Here is a 20,676-nt window from a genome sequence, read left to right on the forward strand (position 1 = left end):
GAGCCATTCTGTTGCGAAAACACACAGAATTTAGAAAAAAATACAAAATATTACTTTATTACCTCTGAAATACTGATAAATATTAAGAATTCATACACATTTTCAACTATCTAAGTGTAATTGTTTTAAATAAGATCAAGTCTTTTGCGAAAACACACAATATTTAGAAAAAAATAAAAAAAGTATCTATATTACATCTTATTACTTTCTAAAAATTAATAATTCATATAAATTTACAACAAGCTAAAGTGTAAATTTTTTATATATGAGCCTTTCTATTGAGAAAACAAACAAGATATAAAAAATGCAAAATGTTCCTTTATTATCTCTGCAATACGGGTAAAAATGAAGAATTCATACACATTTTCAGGTTAGGAATCACTGTTTCAAGTTTTTTCATAATTAAAGGATACGAATTAGAACCATGGGAACGTAATTTCGTCGTATTTTGCTTATTTTCGTTGGAAAAAGCACTGAAAAAACCATATTAAGAGCTATATTTATGAGTCTTTCACTGAAAATTCCTTTTTCGTACCAAGCCCTGACCCCCCTAATTAAAGGATATGAATTAGAACCATGGGGGCGTAATTTCATCGTATTTTGCATTTCCCACAAGAGGAACACTTTTCGAGTAAAAGTAAAGAGCTACCAGACTAAACCAAAGATATGATGAAATAATAACGAATAATTGTTCAAACTTAAATTTTTTTAATATCTCTGAGACAAACTTTTACAGTGTTGAAAAATAGTGAAAAAGAAAAGACTAAAAAACATTGGAAGAAATAGATTGGTAGGAAAAAATGCTGACATTTGCATAATCCGTCTGGGCTTGGGTGCCTGAAGGACCAGGTAGTGCATGTTGGAGGGTGAAGGGACTGGTGGCGTTACATTCTTGTACAAATTGGGCTGCGACTTGTACAGGCAGCGTCGGTCTTGAATAGTCGTTATGAAGGTGGGATTGACCAGTTGATCTGGGGGGCTTCGGCCAGTGACCATACTGCACAACTGTTGCCTTCGCAGGGGGCGCATTATTGGCCCTCGCTTTCCTAGTGGGTGGCGGTGACAGACATTCTTCATAATTGGCCTTAAAAAGAAGAGAAAAAGTTAGTATTGAAATAATTTGCCCCTTTTCACAGAAGGAAAAATGAAGAATTCATACACATTTTCAACTAGCTAAGGGTAAGTTTTTTAAATATGAGCCATTCTGTTGCAAAAACACACAAAAGTTAGAAAAAATGCAAAATATTCCTGTATTACATCTGCAAAACGGATAAAAATGAAGAATTCATACACACTTTCAACTAGCTAAGGGTAAGTGTTTTAAATATGAGCCATTCTATTGCGAAAACACACAAAAGTTAAAAAAATAAAAAATATCCCTTTATTACATCTACAATACGCGTAAAAATGAAGAATTCATACACATTTTCAACTAGCTAAGGGTAAGTGTTTAAAATATGAGCCATTCTGTTGCGAAAACACACAAAACGTTAGAAAAAAATACAAAATATTCCTTTATTACCTCTGCAATACGGCTAAAAATGAAGAATTCATGCACATTTTCAACTAGCTAAGGGTAAGTGTTTTAAATATGGGCCATTCTGTTGCGAAAACACACAAAAGTTAGAAAAAAATACAAAATATTCATTTATTACCTCTGCAATACGTCTAAAAATGAAGAATTCATATACATTTTCAGCTAGCTAAGGGTAAGTGTTTTAAATATGGGCCATTCTGTTGCGAATACATACAAAAGTTAGAAAAAATAAAAAATATTCCATTATTACCTCTGCAATACGTCTAAAAATTACGAATTCATACACATTTTCAGCTAGCTAAGAATAATTGTTTTAAATATAAGCCTTTCTATTGCGAAAACATACACAAGTTAGAAAAAAAGCAAAATGTTACTGTATTACATATGCAATACAGCTAAAAATGAAGAATTCATACACATTTTCAACTAGCTAAGGGTAAGTGTTTTAAATATGAGCCATTCTATTGCGAAAACACACAAAACTTAGAAAAAATACAACCTGACCCCCTAATTGAAGGATATGAATTAGAACCATGGGAAAGTGATTTCATCGTATTTTGTATTTCCCACAAGAGGACTCTTTTCGAGTAAAAGTAAAGAGCTACCAGACTAAACCAAAGATATGATGAAATAAAAACGAATAATTGCTCAAACTTAAATTTTCTGTATTACGGGAATAGTTTATTTTCGAACCAATATATCTACCAAAGGTTCAATACCTGAGTTAAACTAAGAGGTTTCAATTTCAGGAAAAAATTACATTTTGACAACATTTGACAATTTACCAAATTTAAAGTTTTGTTTAGTTTCAAAATATTTTCTGTCACTCATCTTCTTTTAATCATTCACAAACAATACTAAAGAAAACCACTTCCCACGGTTTATTGATTTTAAATTATTAAGAAGGCTATTATTTCATTGAAATATACATTTTAAATTTTTAATTTTCATGCTTTTGATAAGTATCTTGTCCTTTTGGTGTAAATTGCAGCTGAAGGCTTATTTCCTCATATTTTGCTTATTTTCGTTGGAAAACACACTGAAAAGACATATTATTGAACTCACATCAAACATTGCCGGGCTTGCATTTGAAGAACCTTCCATTATTTTCTATCTTGTCCTCTATTTCAGCATATACTGACTTTTAAAGCTTTTCAGCACTCTTAAATATACTATCCTAACGGTTATTTATTTACGAAATTGTGCAAACTGTTGATTTAGAACAATAATTACCTTTCTATATATCAATTAACACTCACTAGAATTGCCACTTTTCACTCGCGGAGAATGGTTTCAAAACAATACTTCTTACATCGCATGGACTATTTGTGTCAAACGAGACATCTTCAATGCAGATTAATTAATTGTTACGTTCGATTTTGTTTTGGACACAGGAGAGCATCAATGGGAAGTGAGAATTTCTGTAAAACTATCAAAGATTGATTAGGTGTATGGTGACTAGCTTAGCCTACGTAAGAGAAAGAAAAGTTCTTAGGTGTGGAGCTCCCCCACCGCCTCAACCATCGCTCTTGAAATCCCTTGAATTAGGTTAGAGACAGACAAAAAGTTAGGTGTATGGTTAGGTTAGGTTAGATTATGTTAGTTGTTAGGTTAATTTAGGGTAGACTAGCTTAGCCTACGTAGCCCCCCCCCCTCCCCCTCCACCGCAACCATCGCGCTTGAAATCTCGTTAATTAGGTTAGAGACAGACAAAAAGTTAGGTGTATGGTTAGGTTAGGGTAGATTATGGTCGGTTAATTAAAGACAGCCTCTTTTGTTAGGGTTTTTTATTTGGGGGGGGGGGCTCCCGCCCCCTCAACAAAAATTTAGGTGTATGGTTAGGTTAGGTTATATTATGTTAGGTTAGGTTAATTTAGGTTAGACTAGCTCCCCCACCCCCGGGGGCCACGGGGACTGAAAGCCTACCACGGGTGGGACCCCCACCACCAAGGTTAGGTTACCTAACATTTCAAGGTGACCACCCCCCCCAACCCCGGGGCCACGGGGCCGAAAGCCTGACACGGGTAGGACCCTCAACACCAAGGTCAGGTTAGGTTAGATTAGGTTAAGTTACCTAACATTTCTAGGTTAACTTACATCAGGTTAAGTGGTGCGCCACTTAACCTGATGTAAGTTAACCTAGAAATGTTAGGTAACTTAACCTAATCTAACCTAACCTGACCTTGGTGGTGAGGGTCCTACCCGTGTCAGGCTTTCGGCCCCGTGGCCCCGGGGTTGGGGGGGGGGGGTCACCTTGAAATGGTAGGTAACCTAAACTTGGGGGTGGGGGGCCCACCCGTGGTAGGCTTTCAGGCCCCGTGGCCCCCGGGGGGTGGGGGAGCTAGTCTAACCTAAATTAACCTAACCTAACATAATCTAACCTAACCTAACCATACACCTAACTTTTTGTTGAGGGGGGCGGGAGCCCCCCCCCCAAAAAATAAAAAACCTTAACAAAAGAGGCTGCCGTTAATTAACCTAACCTAACATAATCTAACCTAACCTAACCATACACCTAACTTTTTGTCTGTCTCTAACCTAATTCAAGGGATTTCAAGAGCGATGGTTGAGGCGGAGGGGGAGGTGGGGGGGGCTACGTAGGCTAAGCTAGTCTAACCTAAATTAACCTAACCTAACATAATCTAACCTAACCTAACCATACACCTAACTTTTTGTCTGTCTCTAACCTAATTCAAGGGATTTCGAGAGCGATGGTTGAGGCGGTGGGGGAGCTCCACACCTAAGAACTTTTCTTTCTCGTACGTAGGCTAAGCTAGTCACCATACACCTAATCAATCTTTGATAGTTTTACAGAAATTCTCACTTCCCATTGATGCTCTCCTGTGTCCAAAACAAAATCGAACGTAACAATTAATTAATCTGCATTGAAGATGTCTCGTTTGACACAAATAGTCCATGCGATGTAAGAAGTATTGTTTTGAAACCATTCTCCGCGAGTGAAAAGTGGCAACTCTAGTGAGTGTTAATTGATATATAGAAAGGTAATTATTGCTCTAAATCAACAGTTTGCACAATTTCGTAAATAAATAACCGTTAGGATAGTATATTTAAGAGTGCTGAAAAGCTTTAAAAGTCAGTATATGCTGAAATAGAGGACAAGATAGAAAATAATGGAAGGTTCTTCAAATGCAAGCCCGGCAATGTTTGATGTGAGTTCAATAATATGTCTTTTCAGTGTGTTTTCCAACGAAAATAAGCAAAATATGATGAAATAAGCCTTCAGCTGCAATTTACACCAAAAGGACAAAATACTTATCTAAAGCATGAAAATTAAAAATGTAAAATGTATATTTCAATGAAATAATAGCCTTCTTAATAATTTAAAATCAATAAACCGTGGGAAGTGGTTTTCTTTAGTATTGTTTGTGAATGATTAAAAGAAGATGAGTGACAGAAAACATTTTGAAACTAAACAAAACTTTAAATTTGGTAAATTGTCATATGTTGTCAAAATTGAATTTTTTCCTGAAATTGAAACCTTTTAGTTTAACTCAGGTATTGAACCTTTGGTAGATATAATGGTTCGAAAATACACTATTCTCGTAATACAGAAAATTTAATTTTGAACAATTATTCGTTATTATTTCATCATATCTTTGGTTTAGTCTGGTAGCTCTTTACTTTTACTCGAAAAGTGTCCTCTTGTGGGAAATGCAAAATACGATGAAATTACTTTCCCATGGTTCTAATTCATATCCTTCAATTAGCGGGTCAGGTTGTATTTTTTCTAACTTTTGTGTGTTTTCGCAACAGAATGGCTCATATTTAAAACACTTACCCTTAGCTAGTTGAAAATGTGTATTAATTCTTCATTTTTAGCAGTATTTCATAGTTATGAAATTGATATTTTGTATTTTTTCTATCTTTTGTGTGTTTTCGCAGTAGAAAGGCATATATGTAAAACACATACCCGAAGCTAGCTGAAAATATATATTAATTCTTAATTTTTATACGTTTATCAGAGGTAATATGGGGATATTTTGTATTTTTTTCAAACTTTTGTATGTTTTCGCGACAGAATGGCCCATATTTAAAACACTTACCCTTAGCTAGTTGAAAATGTGTATGAATTCTTCATTTTTAGCCATATTGCAGAGGTAATAAAGGTATATTTTGTATTTTTTTCTAAATTTTGTGTGTTTTCGCAACAGAATGGCCCATATTAAAAACACTTACCCTTAGCTAGTTGAAAATGTGCATGAATTCTTCATTTTTAGCCGTATTGAAGAGTTAATAAAGGAATATTTTGTATTTTTTTTTAAGTTTTGTGTGTTTTCGCAACAGAATGGCACATATTTAAAACACTTACCCTTAGCTAGTTGAAAATGTGTATGAATTCTTCATTTTTAGCCGTTTTGCAGAGGTAATAAAGCAATATTTTGTATTTTTTCTAACTTTTGTGTGTTTTCGCAACAGAATGGCTCATATTTAAAACACTTACCCTTAGCTAGTTGAAAATGTGTATGAATTCTTCCTTTTTAGCCGTATTTCTGAGGTAATAAAGGAATATTTTGTATTTTTTCTAACTTTTGTGTATTTTTGCAACAGAATGGCTCATATTTAAAATACTTACCATTAGCTAGTTGAAATTGTGTATGAATTCTTCATTTTTCCTTCTGTGAAAAGGGGCAAATTATTTCAATACTAACTTTTTCTCTTCTTTTTAAGGCCAATTATGAAGAATATCTGTCACCGCCAACCACTAAGAAAGTGAGGGCCAATAATGCGCCCCCTGCGAACGCAACAGTTGTGCAGTATGATCGCTGGCCGAAGCCCCCCAAATACCCTGGCCAATCCAACCTTCATATCGACTATTCAAGACCGACACTGCCTGTACAAGCCGCAGCCCAATTTGTACAAGAATGTAACGCCACCGGTCCCTCCACCCTCCAACATGCACTACCCGGACCTTCGGGCAACCATGCCCAGACCGATTATGCAAATGTAAGCATTTTTTCCTACCAATCTATTTCTTCCAATGTTTTTTAGTCTTTTCTTTTTCACTATTTTTCAACACTGTAAAAGTTTGTCTCAGAGATATTAAAAAAAATTAAGTTTGAACAACTATTCGTTATTATTTCATCATATCTTTGGTTTAGTCTGGTAGCTCTTTACTTTTACTCGAAAAGTGTTCCTCTTGTGGGAAATGCAAAATACGATGAAATTACGCCCCCATGGTTCTAATTCATATCCTTTAATTAGGGGGGTCAGGGCTTGGTACGAAAAAGGAATTTTCAGTGAAAGACTCATAAATATAGCTCTTAATATGGTTTTTTCAGTGTTTTTTCCAACGAAAATAAGCAAAATACGACGAAATTACGTTCCCATGGTTCTAATTCGTATCCTTTAATTATGAAAAAACTTGAAACAGTGATTCCTAACCTGAAAATGTGTATGAATTCTTCATTTTTAGCCGTATTGCAGAGGTAATAAAGGAATATTTTGTATTTTTTCTAACTTTTGTGTGTTTTCGCAACAGAATGGCCCATATTTAAAACACTTACCCTTAGCTAGTTGAAAATGTATATGAATTCTTCATTTTTAGCCGTATTGCAGAGGTAATAAAGGAATATTTTGTATTTTTTTCTAAATTTTGTGTGTTTTCGCAACAGAATGGCCCATATTTAAAACACTTACCCTTAGCTAGTTGAAAATGTGTATGAATTCTTAATTTTTACCCGTTTTTCAGATTAAATTAGTGAATATTTTGTATTTTTTTTCTAAGCTCTTGGTGCTTCTGCAACATAATGGACCTTTTTTACAAAACTTACCAATAGATATTTGAAATAGTTAATGAAGTATTCATTTTTTGACTTTTTTTATAGGTCATATATGGATATGTTTTATTTTTTCTAACTTTTGTGTGTTTTTGCGATCGACTGTCTCATATTTAAAACACTTACCCTTAGCTAGTTGAAAATGTGAATGAATTCTTCATTTTTAGCCGTTTTGCAGAGGTAATAAAGGAATATTTTGTATTTTTCTAACTTTTGTGTGTTTTCGCGACAGACTGGCTCATATTTAAAACACTTACCCTTAGCTAGTTGAAAATGTGTATGAATTCTTCATTTTTCCTTCTGTGAAAAGGGGGCAAATTATTTCAATACTAACTTTTTTCTCTTCTTTTTAAGGCCAATTATGAAGAATGTCTGTCACCGCCACCCACTAAGAAAGCGATGGGCAATAATGCGCCCCCTGCGAAGGCAACAGTTGTGCAGTATGGTCGCTGGCCGAAGCCCCCAAATACACTGGCCAATCCAACCTTCATATCGACTATTCAAGACCGACGCTGCCTGTACAAGCCGCAGTCCAATTTGTACAAGAATGTAACGCCACCGGTCCCTCCACCCTCCAACATGCACTACCTGATCCTTCAGGCACCCAAGCCCAGACGGATTATGCAAATGTAAGCATTTTTTCCTACCAATCTATTTCTTCCAATGTTTTTTAGTCTTTTCTTTTTCACTATTTTTCAACACTGTAAAAGTTTGTCTCAGAGATATTAAAAAAATTTAAGTTTGGACAATTATTCGTTATTATTTCATCATATCTTTGGTTTAGTCTGGTAGCTCTTTACTTTTGCTCGAAAAGTGTTCCTCTTGTGGGAAATGTAAAATACGATGAAATTACGCCCCCATGGTTCTAATTCATATCCTTTAATTAGGGGGGTCAGGGCTTGGTACGAAAAAGGAATTTTCAGTGAAAGACTCATAAATATAGCTCTTAATATGGTTTTTTCAGTGCTTTTTCCAACGAAAATAAGCAAAATACGACGAAATTACGTTCCCATGGTTCTAATTCGTATCCTTTAATTATGAAAAAACTTGAAACAGTGATTTTGCGATAAGCCTTCAGCTGCAATTTACACCAAAAGGACAAGATACTTATCAAAAGCATGAAATTTAAAAATGTAAAATGTATATTTCAATGAAATAATAGCCTTTTTAATAATTTAAAATCAATAAACCGTGTGAAGTGGTTTTCTTTAGTATTGTTTTTGAATGATTAAAAGATGATGAGTGACAGAAAACATTTAGAAACTAAACAAAACTTTAAATTTGGTAAATTGTCAAATGTTGTCAAAATGTAATTTTTTCCTGAAATTGAAACCTCTTAGTTTAACTCAGGTATTGAACCTTTGGTAGATATATTGGTTCAAAAATAAACTATTTCAGTAATAGAGAAAATTTAAGTTTGAACAATTATTCGTTATTATTTCATCATATCTTTAGTATTGTTTGTGAATGATTAAATGAAGATGAGTGACAGAAAACATTTTGAAACTAAACAAAACTTTAAATTTGGTAAATTGTCAAATGTTGTCAAAATGTAATTTTTTCCTGAAATTGAAACCTCTTAGTTTAACTCAGGTATTGAACCTTTGGTAGATATATTGGTTCGAAAATAAACTATTCCAGTAATACAGAAAATTTAAGTTTGAACAATTATTCGTTATTATTTCATCATATCTATGGTTTAGTCTGGTAGCTCTTTACTTTTACTCGAAAAGTGTCCTCTTGTGGGAAAAAGTTTTTTATTACTCTAATAAGTTTATCGCTAAACATAAGTTTACGTTTGAACGATTATTCGTTATTATTTCATCATATCTTTGATTTAGTAGCTCTTTACTTTTAGTTGAAAAGTGTCCTCTTGTGGGAAATGTAAAATACGATGAAATTACGTTCCCATGGTTCTAATTCATATCCTTTAATTAGGGGGTCAGGACTTGGAACGAAAAAGGAATTTTCAGTGAAACACTCATAAATATAGCTCTTAATATGGTTTTTCAGTGTTTTTTCCAACGAAAATAAGCAAAATACGACGAAATTACGTTCCCATGGTTCTAATTCGTATCCTTTAATTATGAAAAAACTTGAAACAGTGATTTTACGATAAGCCTTCAGCTGCAATTTACACCAAAAGGACAAGATACTTATCAAAAGCATGAAAATTAAAAAATGTAAAATGTATATTTCAATGAAATAATAGCCTACTTAATAATTTAAAATCAATAAACCGTGGGAAGTGGTTTTCTTTAGTATTGTTTTTGAATGATTAAAAGATGATGAGTGACAGAAAACATTTTGAAACTAAACAAAACATTAAATTTGGTAAATTGTCAAATGTTGTCAAAATGTAATTTTTTCCTGAAATTGAAACCTCTTAGTTTAACTCAGGTATTGAACCTTTGGTAGATATAATGGTTCGAAAATAAACTATTCCCATAATACAGAAAATTTAAGTTTGAGCAATTATTCGCTATTATTTCATCATATCTTTGATTTAGTAGCTCTTTACTTTTACTCGAAAAGTGTCCTCTTGTGGGAAAAAGTTTTTTATCACTCTAATAAGTTTATCGCTAAACATAAGTTTACGTTTGAACAATGATTCGTTATTATTTCATCATATCTTTGATTTAGTAGCTCTTTAATTTTAGTTTAAAAGTGTCCTCTTGTGGGAAAGAGTTTTTGTCACTTTAAGTAGTATGGCATTGGACATAAGTTTACGTTTGAACAATTATTTAACTTTATTAAGTTTTTGTGTGCATGTAAGTTTTTGTGTGCATGTAAGTTTTCGTGTGCATGTGTATGTTTATGTGTGTGTGTGTGTGTGTGTGTAAGTTTTTGTGTGTGTGTGTGTAAGTTTTGGCATGTGTGTGTAAGTTTTCATGTGTATGTGTGTGTAAGTTTTAGTGTGTGTGTGTAAGTTTTCTTGTGTGTGTGTAAGTTTTTGTGTGTGTGTAAGTTTTTGTGTGCATGTCTGGGGACCGGGCGCGGGCCTTGGGGGCCCAGGGGGGGCCTTGGGGGGTCGGGGGGGGCTGTGGGGGGCCTGGGGGACATTGGTGGACTGGGGGAGGGCCTTTGGGACCCCGTTGGTCCTTTGGGAGCTCGATGGGCCTTTGGGGGGCCCGGGGATGGCCTTTGAGGGTCTGGGTGGGCCTTTGGGGGCGCCGGTGGCCCTTTGGGAGCTTGGGGGGCCTTTAAGGACCGGGGGCTTCCTTCGGGGTTGGGGTAGGAGGATTGGAACCCTTTGGGGTTGGGTTAGAGGACCTCACAACACTGTTCAAATGAAACTTGTGTATTATAACGACCACAGAGTTTCACCATTAAATTCTCTTCTAAAATCTCTTCAAAAATCATCTTTTAAATGTCTCTAACTGTTTCGCCGAAATAGTGTCATAACCTGTCTAAAACAGTTTCGCCCAAATAATCCCTAAACGTAATTCAGCGTGTTCCTTTTGTTTTTGGCATCTCTGCGCTAATGTATTTCAAATTAATAAGAAACCTGATTCCCGCGCTAAAACAATTCATCGCTAAGATGTTTCTTGGAGAATGGTTTCCATGGCCTTTGGCTATTAATATCCTTTGGAGTTCGACCAAAAGAGTTGTTTCCGAGTCAATGACATTAATGACTTGGATCTATTCCTGGAGAATCGTTTCTAGGCGAAAATTTTTAAAGTCTGACAGATGATGTCATTGGTTGATTGATCTGTCAAGAAAGGGGAATTAATTTGTTGTTTCTAAGGGGAATTATTGATTCACGATATGTGAATTGAGGTCGACAGCACAGGTGTTCCACGGTCGATGTTGTTGTTGTTGTAAGTGCACGCTCTCAGCGAATGTCAAGGTCGTTGTTGTTGTTGTTGACTTGGAAAAAGAGGTCATTGACCCCATTAACAACGTGTTCTCCCTAGGGAGGCTATGCCCATATTTGGTGTACTGTTCGGAGATAGTTCCCGTTAGAATTCAATGCGCATGTGCAACCTTCGTTCCGGAGTTATTACACATAGAAACATCAAATAAATCGACCTTGGGAAAAGAGGTCATTGACTGATTACGCAATCATTCTCCCTAGGGAGGCTATGCCCTTATTTGGGTGTGCAAAAAAGTTATAGGTGGCAGCAGGGGTGGGCAATGGGGTCAATAGGGTCACTTCTACTGCTAACAGTAAGACAAATTTGCCAGCTCCAAACTGCTGTTTTCATGTATAAATACTTGAATAGTCTAGCACCCCCAGGACTAACACAACTTGTCCTTTTTCATTTGTCGTCATATTATCATGCTTATCCAACTTCATCATCTACACAGTTTTCTCTTGTCTCGGATATTTTTCACAGGCTAAGAGTAACTTTTTCTATCAAATACGTTGGAGTGAAATTGTGGAACACTGTCCACCAGAAATAAAATATTCTGTTTCAGTTCCGTCGTTTCGATGCAATTATGAGAAACATCTTCTTTCTACTAGTTCAAATGAATAATGTTTAGGAGGATTCTCTCATTTTTATGTAGTACACAGCGCCTTTTTTCAGTATTTTTTTTCTCTTTCAATGTTTAACACTTCGTTGTTTTGTCAGTAATCAGTGATAATATTTATATGAATACTTGAGTTCTCCAGGGCTACATTTAGGCCCTAGGTATCATTGACCAGTCCCTGGAGTTGTGTTTTATTTGTGTATTTGTATTGAATAAAGTCAAAATCAAATATGAATTGCAAAGAGATTCGCTCTATAATACCCACAAAACTGAATGGGTCAACACCTTGGGTTAAGGCAAACCCAAGTTTACCCCCGGCGTTCCTAGAGGAGGGGCAACCGGTACCGCTGCGGCGGGGGATTACCCGCCTTGATTTGGCTTTTTTGCCGATGTTTGAGTCAGGAGGGGTGCTGTACTTAATTTTTCCTGGGCACAACCAATCCTAGGAACGGCTCTGCCAGTGGTGCCATGTATTACGGTATTATTTTCTGTGTACTAAACGTATATATGTGTATTGTAATTATTTGATTCGATAGGGGAGTAAAATCATATTAGGAACTTCAAATAGTACATCAAGTTGGTAAGGTTTTATAAGGTTATTATAAGGTTATTTTATAAGTTTGTAAGGTTATTATATATTGGTACTTAAGACTTTTTATGCTTTGAAATCATGCCTATTTTTGCTGCTTTATCGACAAATGCTATATTAATGAACGTTGTCACGTTCAAAATGATGCAGTCCATGCAGAAACAAAAAGTTTGATAATTTTGCTATTTTATTTGCCAAAATTTTGAAAGAAATCATAGACAATAGAGCAATTAGAAACAAAAATAACATCAATATTGTTTGCAACTGTTGTACGTAGAAATGGAAAACAGCATGCCTTTCCTTTCTACTTTTTCCAAACTATCAATTTTCTTTTCTAACAACTTGATCTGCAGCCCAGTGCTATGTGAAGAATTTTCGGAAGCAGGGGGAATTTTGCTGGGGGATTTGATCATAGAACATGGGATAGATGTACTGTTTATTTCACACTTAAAAACCACCTTGGACGCCTTCTAAATGATCAAAAATAGACCTGTTTCCATTCTTGCTTGGTGGTAATTTATCAGGATGGTAGTTTTTGAGAGGACTTCAGGTTCTGTGAACCTATTAATTACCGCTCTGCTTTAAGAATCGACTATAGTAAACACGACAAGCAGTATTAAGGTCAACGTGAGAAATCGGTTTTATTTGCATCTGGATGTTTTATACTTGACTTGTTTGAAGCAAAATTCAGGAAAAGAAATTACCCCCCTAGACTTTGAAAAAGACATTTTGGCCCAAGCCCCCTAAATTTTCGTGAATTACCACTCCTGGTGATGATTTTTTTTTTCCTATATAAAGATAGTATCTAGACTAAATGATGGTGTTGGAAACCGCTAATTTCAGATTTTTTTTTAATAGTGCCACTGAATTCTATATTACTAAACCTGATCTCTTTTTTGTATTGGATTTACGGTTTGTTTTAAATGCCACAAAATACTTCTCGGAAGGACGTGGGAATTAGACACCAAATATCTAGAGATGGTGGTCGACCCAGTAACTATCAAGTAGCTTACACTGCAAGAAAGTCTTACCTGTCATTGATGTGACGTCACACAAGTAATATCTAGGTTAATCTGATAATCTGGATTTACTTGGGTCTGAAATATAGTATTAATTGACTGAAAAAATCGATTTTTCATCTTCATTCTTTTCCTATGGAGCGTGCATTCGTATATGTAAGGGGAGTCTTTCAAGCCCGGACCCCGTACAAAATGATCCAATTCTTCTAAATTCCCTCACATTTAAAAAAAAATCCGCCTCTGTTACTTGATTTTGATGAATTTACTCCCACTTTAAATAAACGCTTGCTACGTGTCTGGTACTATATGCACCTTTTTGTAAAAATTAACTTCAGCGTCAAATTCATAAGAATTAAAGAAAAAAGATTTAATATTTCGTTTAGGGATTAAATATAAGGAATCATGTTTGAGGGGATAGCCTGTTACTATTTTTAGGATTTCAATTTTATTATATGGTGTTTGTTGGTTAAAAGTTGAACCTTGGTGTGTTTCTTTTTTTGTCGTTTTGTTGTTCTTTTTCTTTTTTGATTTTTATTATCTAAAGTTGTATATTGTTCCTGAGCTTTGTTTGTAGACTGTATTATGTGTTGCTATGGCCCACAGGCTTTTTGCAATAAATCTTATCTATAATAGCATTATTATGAATTATTTTATTTTAGTCAAGGAATCTAGACTTTCCAAACTGTGTTTTAAGCGTTGGTTCATCTGAAAAAACCTTTAAAGTTCAAATGATAAACCATTCTTGGCGACAGGACTTCCTTGTTTTTTTGTAGAAATCGATCTTTACACACCAATAACGCAACGCTGATAAAAGTCACTGGCGATTTCTGCATTGACCCCAGGGTCTTTGGACGTATTACTTGTTGCTCTGTTTTAAGATTCAACTTTACTTGACATGTAACACCTAGGTCAACGTGATTTTTTTTTTTTTTTTTTTTTTTTTTTTTTTTTTTTTTTAATCTGAATTTAATGTTAGTTAAAAAAGTATAACTAAAAGGGAATCTGATCATGGGACTCAGCTCCCATCTGTTGCTATTTCTCATTTGGAAAACATTTTGGAGGGTTACTACAGGTATACAAACCGTAGTATAATCTCAAGGCTGATGAATTAAGATGCCTGCTCAACAGATATGCAAGCTGTCAAAATAATGGCGTGAAAGATAACGAAGAAGGATGCGCATAGATGGGGGAGTTTATGGGTAACCCTCAAAAAACAATCTTTACTGTCAAGAGTGTGATACCACTTTCAAAATAAAATGATTCATTAATACGCAATTCGTGTTTTGAAGTGGCTAATTTTTGTTAGTTTTGCAGGATAGGCTGAAGGTACTGACGAAGCTTATACATCAGCTACCTGAAGTACACGCTAAAGCAGAGGATACATACAGCGCTGTTGAGCAGCTAAGAGAAAAGGCCACTGATGATAGGAAACAAGCTGTCATCAAAGTATGTCTATTAACATCCTATTTTGCAAGTTCGAACTGAATATTCTTATACATTGTCTTCTCTTATGAAATATTACTAGCAGTGCCAGGAGTGCCAAGTGGTGCCAAGAGCTTATGATTTACCGATAGTCTCTTTGTTAGTTTAGTTATTAGGTTTTCTGTATCTGTTAAATGTTTTCTGAAAGGAATTATCAGATGGTTTTGACCAAATAACCCGTTTGTGGAGACAGTTCTCTAATCGATGTTCAGGACCTAAAAATGTTTTTCAATAACCGTTTCTTAGCCACATCCTCCTTCTTGTGATCAGAGCGAGTTCTGTGTCTAGATAGTTGTATTGTGGCTTGTAGCTGTGTCTTGTGGCACATCCTCCTTCTTGTGATCAGAGCGAGTTCTGTGTCTAGATAGTTGTCTTGTGGCTTTATCAAACAGTAATATTTATGGAAGAAGTATTATATACATCTCCTTAATAAGGCTAATTGCTCAAATAATTAACTGATTTAATTAGAGTAACATACTAATTAACTAAATTAGCAGTTCTTAGTTAATTAGATTTTTGGAGTAGTTTTGTTTTGATCTTGAGTGCGCATATTATTTTGAGATTTCCTATAGTAGCGGCTCTAGGCCTGGATAGGGGGGGGGGGCAGCACCTACTGCCAGTTCACACTCCTGTAAGTTACTCGTACTCTTTGGTCAGAGCAGTAACTTAAATAGCATATGAGTTGAGAAGCAAAGTTTATTAAATTCATGTTTTAGACTTCTTCATCTACTAGTGCCAAAGCGATTAAATTTAAACTTTACTTTCTAACTTTTACGCTAAATTTAAATTTAATTGTTGCAATAATTCCTAAAAGAAAGAATTGGTGTAAAAGTAATTCAAAACTTAATAGATTTTAAAGGCTATTTTGGATAAATTTGTAATAAAATGCAGGTGTTCTAGATCTTCAGCAATTCGATTAATTCCAGAAAAGTAATTATGCCAATTAATTACTTTATGCCGCCAATTAATGCCAAAAAATTGTAAATATTTTTCCAATCAAGTGCTTGGTACATTAAAATCAAATCTAGAAATAAGGAATCTAGAAGAAAATCTAGAATAATCTAGAAATAAATCTAGAATCTTTTTAACTTTTTCCATTGTATTCTTATAAATTTATGCAATCTGGCTTTCGAACCGATTTTAAAGATATAGTATAACCCAAGAACAAGCAAATTAAGGCATATAGAGGTTTCATATTTCTTTGTAAACATGTTGGATTTGTTGTGTATTTTGTCTTTTTAGGGGGGGGGGTACAAATGATTGGTAGCCCCCCTCCCCCTTTTTTGGGTTGCCTATGATGTTTGGCGCCATGTCCATAAAATGATTTTTGTTTTTGGCTAAATGTGTTTTTGCGTGATTGAGAAATATAATATTATTGCGTCTTAGTTCAGGCTTCTAACCATTTTTTTGGGTGGGGGGAGTAGTTATATTCAATTATTTGAATAGATGATTAGTTTCAGCAGGAAACTGAATTATCCGGCTTCACTTCACCGCATAAAAATAAAGTAGACTCCCTCTGTTTGTAAAAGGCTATTGTGACAAGTTGTGTTTTTTTATCGCGACAGGCAGCGTTGTTTTAGCTTTTGTATATATTGTTTACAGGAGCCACGTGTCCGTGAAGGCTATCCAATAGATTTATTAGATTATCAGGTATATAAATACCAACAAGGGTAACCTTTAGAGATATCAAATAAAAAAACAAGTTTTTCTGCTGAAAGTAAGGAGCAACAATAAAATTTAAAATGATTAGAAATTATTCCTAAATCCATTTAATGTTACTGTGACAGCGCTTTTAAATCTGAATTTACTTATCTGGTTAAAATTACCTAAAAATTCCCTTTTTGTTCGTTTCAACATGACTCGCTTTTAAAAATTTTGCGCAAATAAATGTGCTGACTTTGCATAAAAAAATTGCGGACTGTCTGGGAAAAATGCAAGGAGCAATCTTAAAATTCTGAGGTATTTAGAAAAAAATAAGTTTGGATTTAATTAAAACTGTCTACAAAAGAATATCTAATAAAGTTATGCCGATTAAAATAAACCATCAATTTTGTCGTTATTGTTGCTAGTTTAAAATGATGTATTTCTGTAAGATTACAATTCCTTCCTGCTTTTCTCCCCTCTTGTTTACAAGTATTAATTAAAACAAACTTTTCTAAAAATAATTTTTTCAAAGAAAAGTAATGGTCATTTTAAACTTAACCTCCGCAGACACAAATACCTGTTAAAATTCAAACTCAAAACGACCAGAAATTACTATTAAAGAATAAAAGAAACCCACAACGAACAGAAATTAAATAAACAATCATAGAAAAAAACTTACAACAAGTATTAATATAAATAAATAAATAGATCTTAAAGCGAGTAATGCTTAGATTGAATATGAAAATCTAGCTTAAAATGAAAACAAATATTTTGCTATTAAAGTATAAATGAAACTTAAAACGAACAGAAATTAAATAAACAATCAATTGGAACAAAACATACAATATATATTAATGTAAATGAATAAATAAATCTTAAAACGAGTGAAACTTAAATTGAATATGCAAATCAAGTTTGAATCGAATAAAAATAACTACAAACGAGAGTTTGGGTATCATCTCACTGCAGAAGCCTAAAACCTACTGTGTCATTGGCGCTTTACTGAAAAAAATTCTTTGAAATATTTTCACTTTTGTAACTTTAAGAAATCTAAAATTAATTAAGATTTTAGGGAATAAATATCAGCATATGTATATTAAATTGGCAATGCACATTTTTTTTCAGTAAACTCATTTGAATTTTTTTTTCAGTAAAGTACAAATTATATTCTGGCTTTTAGAAAGCATAGGGGTTCTGAACCCTACTCACATTAATTTATGCTCGTTTTGAGTTTGACTAATATTTATTTTAATTTTTGTTCGTTTTGGGTTTCATTTATTTATTGATACTGATTTGGGGTAGTTGTATGCTTGGTAGATTATATGATAGTCCGGACGCCAGGTGTTGAAAATGTGAACCATACCACGACGGAATTGGGCTGCTACGAGAATTAGCCTGGCATACAACTAGAGTGGTGAAATACTCCAAAACTTGACATTTTATTATATTTTGGTGATTAATGTAAGAAAATACATGTTCCACAAAGTTTGAGGTGCAGTTTTCTGCTCAAATAGAAATTCTTAGAAGCCATAGAATGTTTTCATACCAAACTAACACTATTAGTTAAAAAAATGGCACGGTTAAAAAACAATGGCAAAACTTTATGAATCTTGAACAGTCTTGGAAAGTATAAACAAAATCAAATTGAATATTAGATATATAATGATATTAATTGTTGAAAGATCAATCAGTTCAAGTTTTTTTTCCCTGTAATTTTTATTTTCATTTTCAATGCTGTAAGAACTGGAAAACAATAAATTTGCAATATACGAGTAATTCATTTTCAGTGAAGCACCAATGACGCAGAAGGCTTTAGGATTTTACAGTTAAAGAAGGGGGAAGTATCCAAATTTTGCTTGTAGTGAAACTATATTAGTCTTGACCAAATTTGAAAAGAAATAATAAATTAAACTGACTATTTGATGCATAATGATATTTATTGCCAAAATCTCATCAGTTCAAAATTTTTCTGTAATTTTAATATTTATTTTCAACATTAAGTACAAAAGAAAACATTTGTAATATGATTCGTTTTCAGTAAAGCGCCAATGACGCAGTAGGTTTTAGGCTTCTGCAGTGAGACGATACCCAAACTCTTGTTTGTAGTTATTTTTATTCGATTCAAACTTGATTTGCATATTCAATTTAAGTTTCACTCGTTTTAAGATTTATTTATTCATTTACATTAATATATATTGTATGTTTTGTTCGCATTGATTTTTTATTTAATTTCTGTTCGTTTTAAGTTTCATTTATACTTTAATAGCAAAATATTTGGTTTCGTTTTAAGCTAGATTTTCATATTCAATCTAAGCATTACTCGCTTTAAGATCTATTTATTCATTTATATTATTACTTGTTGTATGTTTTTTACTATGATTGTTTATTTAATTTCCGTTCGTTTTGGGTTTTCATTCATTCTTTAATAGTAATTTCTGGTCGTTTTCAGTTTGAATTTTAACAGGTCTTTGTATCTCCTGAGCTTAATTTGAAAATGGCCTTTACTTTTGTTTGAAAAACTTATTTTCGGAAAGTTTTTTTAAATTAATTTTTGTTAGTTTTTGAGTGCAAAAAGTTTCAAGTTTTTATGGCCTGGGGGGGGTGCTTACTGTCCGATTATTCTTGAATTTAAAAAACGGATCTAGAACTTTCAATTTAAATCGAATGAGGATTTTATCAAAGTCTATACGATTACCTCTTTGATAAAAACCTTATAAATGAACAATAGACAGCTTTCAAAACTTGTGGACAGCGATTGACAACAATGAATGTATTGAAAAAATAGCTCCAATAAGGGAGTTTAGACCATTTCACTTGCTGACACAAAGGGTTCATGTCTGTTTGGAATTGACCTTAATAGGAATTTGTGTGCCAAAGCAATTTTGCATCTATCACAGAGTATGTATTTTAACCTTATAATTGAATCATTATAATAGATTTCCAATGTGTTCTTCCCATACAAAACCTCTTCCCATAAGTTATAAGCCCCCCTTAATACGTTATGCCCCAGGGCATAACTTAACATGCCGACCCCCTGGTCCGGGTGGTCTGTGTCGACACTGGAGTTTTTGTTCTAAGTAATTTTGGCTATTTTAAAACAATATCTATCTTAAAATTTTTATCTGATGCATTGAGGTCATTGAGAAGGAAGTGGGGCTAGTGACTCTTCAATCTCAATTGAATCTTACAAAGTTATCAGTAACTTTCAATTTAAAATCAAACAAGTCCTCTCTAAAGTTTATACGAGCATCCTTCCATAAGAAATAATATGAAGGATTCGGAGAATCCTTAAATTACAACCCTTGCCTTGAGGGTTTTGGGGGGTTGTAATCCTCAAAGACCTAATTTCCAGAACTTAAAATTACGTTTAATAAAATGGCTGTCTTAAAATTTTGATTGGATGTGTTTGGGGAAAAGGTGGGTGTGAGAGGGGGGTTAGTTGCCCTCAAATCACTTTCGACTATTACAAAGGGCACTAGCCCTCGGAATTTCCAATTGAATGAGCCTTTTTTGAAGTTTCTACGACACCGCCTTCTATAAAAACCTTATATGCCCCCAGGGCATAAATTAAAACCCTTTTGCCCTGAGGGTTGTGGGGGATTGTCCTCCTCAAAAACATATTTTCTATCTGGAAATCAACTACGCTGAGCAAAATGGCTATCTCAAAATTTTGATTGGATGTGTTTGGGGGAATGATGGGCGTGGGGGGGGGGGCTAGTTGCGTTCAAATCACTTTCAACTATTAAAAAGGGCACTAGCCCTTTGAATTTCCAATTGAATGTGCCTGTTTTGAAGTTTCTACAACAACGCCTTCTATAAAAACCTTATATGCCCCCAGGGCATAACTTAAAACTCTTGCCGAGGGTTGTGGGGGAGTGTCTTCCTCAAAAAATATCTTCTATCTGGAAATCAGCTACACTGAACAAAATGGCTATCTCAAAAGTTTTATTGGACGTGTTTGGGGAAATGATGGGCGTCGTAGGTTCACTTAGAGTGGCGCGCCACTCTAAGTGAACCTAGGTCAACCCAACTTTTTGGATATCTCTCTCACTATGACTCTGTTTGTGTGTCGTGTCTGTGCGTGTCTCGTTTCTATGTGTGTGTGTCATCTCTGTGGGTGTGTTGTCTAAA

General features: G+C 34.3%; 1 protein-coding gene across 1 annotated transcript in view; it reads left to right on the forward strand.

Annotated features, from left to right (window-relative positions):
- Nucleotides 1–20,676, forward strand: part of Sgf29 (SAGA-associated factor 29) — a 93,040-nt gene that overhangs the window by 44,300 nt on the left and 28,064 nt on the right. The window contains exon 3 of the mRNA XM_089099110.1: nt 14,734–14,865. Coding sequence (XP_088955236.1) covers nt 14,734–14,865 — 132 coding nt within the window. The remainder of the gene's footprint in view (nt 1–14,733; nt 14,866–20,676) is intronic.

The sequence above is a fragment of the Artemia sp. Qi Xiang Cuo genome, chromosome 13, assembly GCF_049724085.1.
Source record: "Artemia sp. Qi Xiang Cuo chromosome 13, ASM4972408v1, whole genome shotgun sequence".
Classification (NCBI taxonomy): domain Eukaryota; kingdom Metazoa; phylum Arthropoda; class Branchiopoda; order Anostraca; family Artemiidae; genus Artemia; species Artemia sp. Qi Xiang Cuo.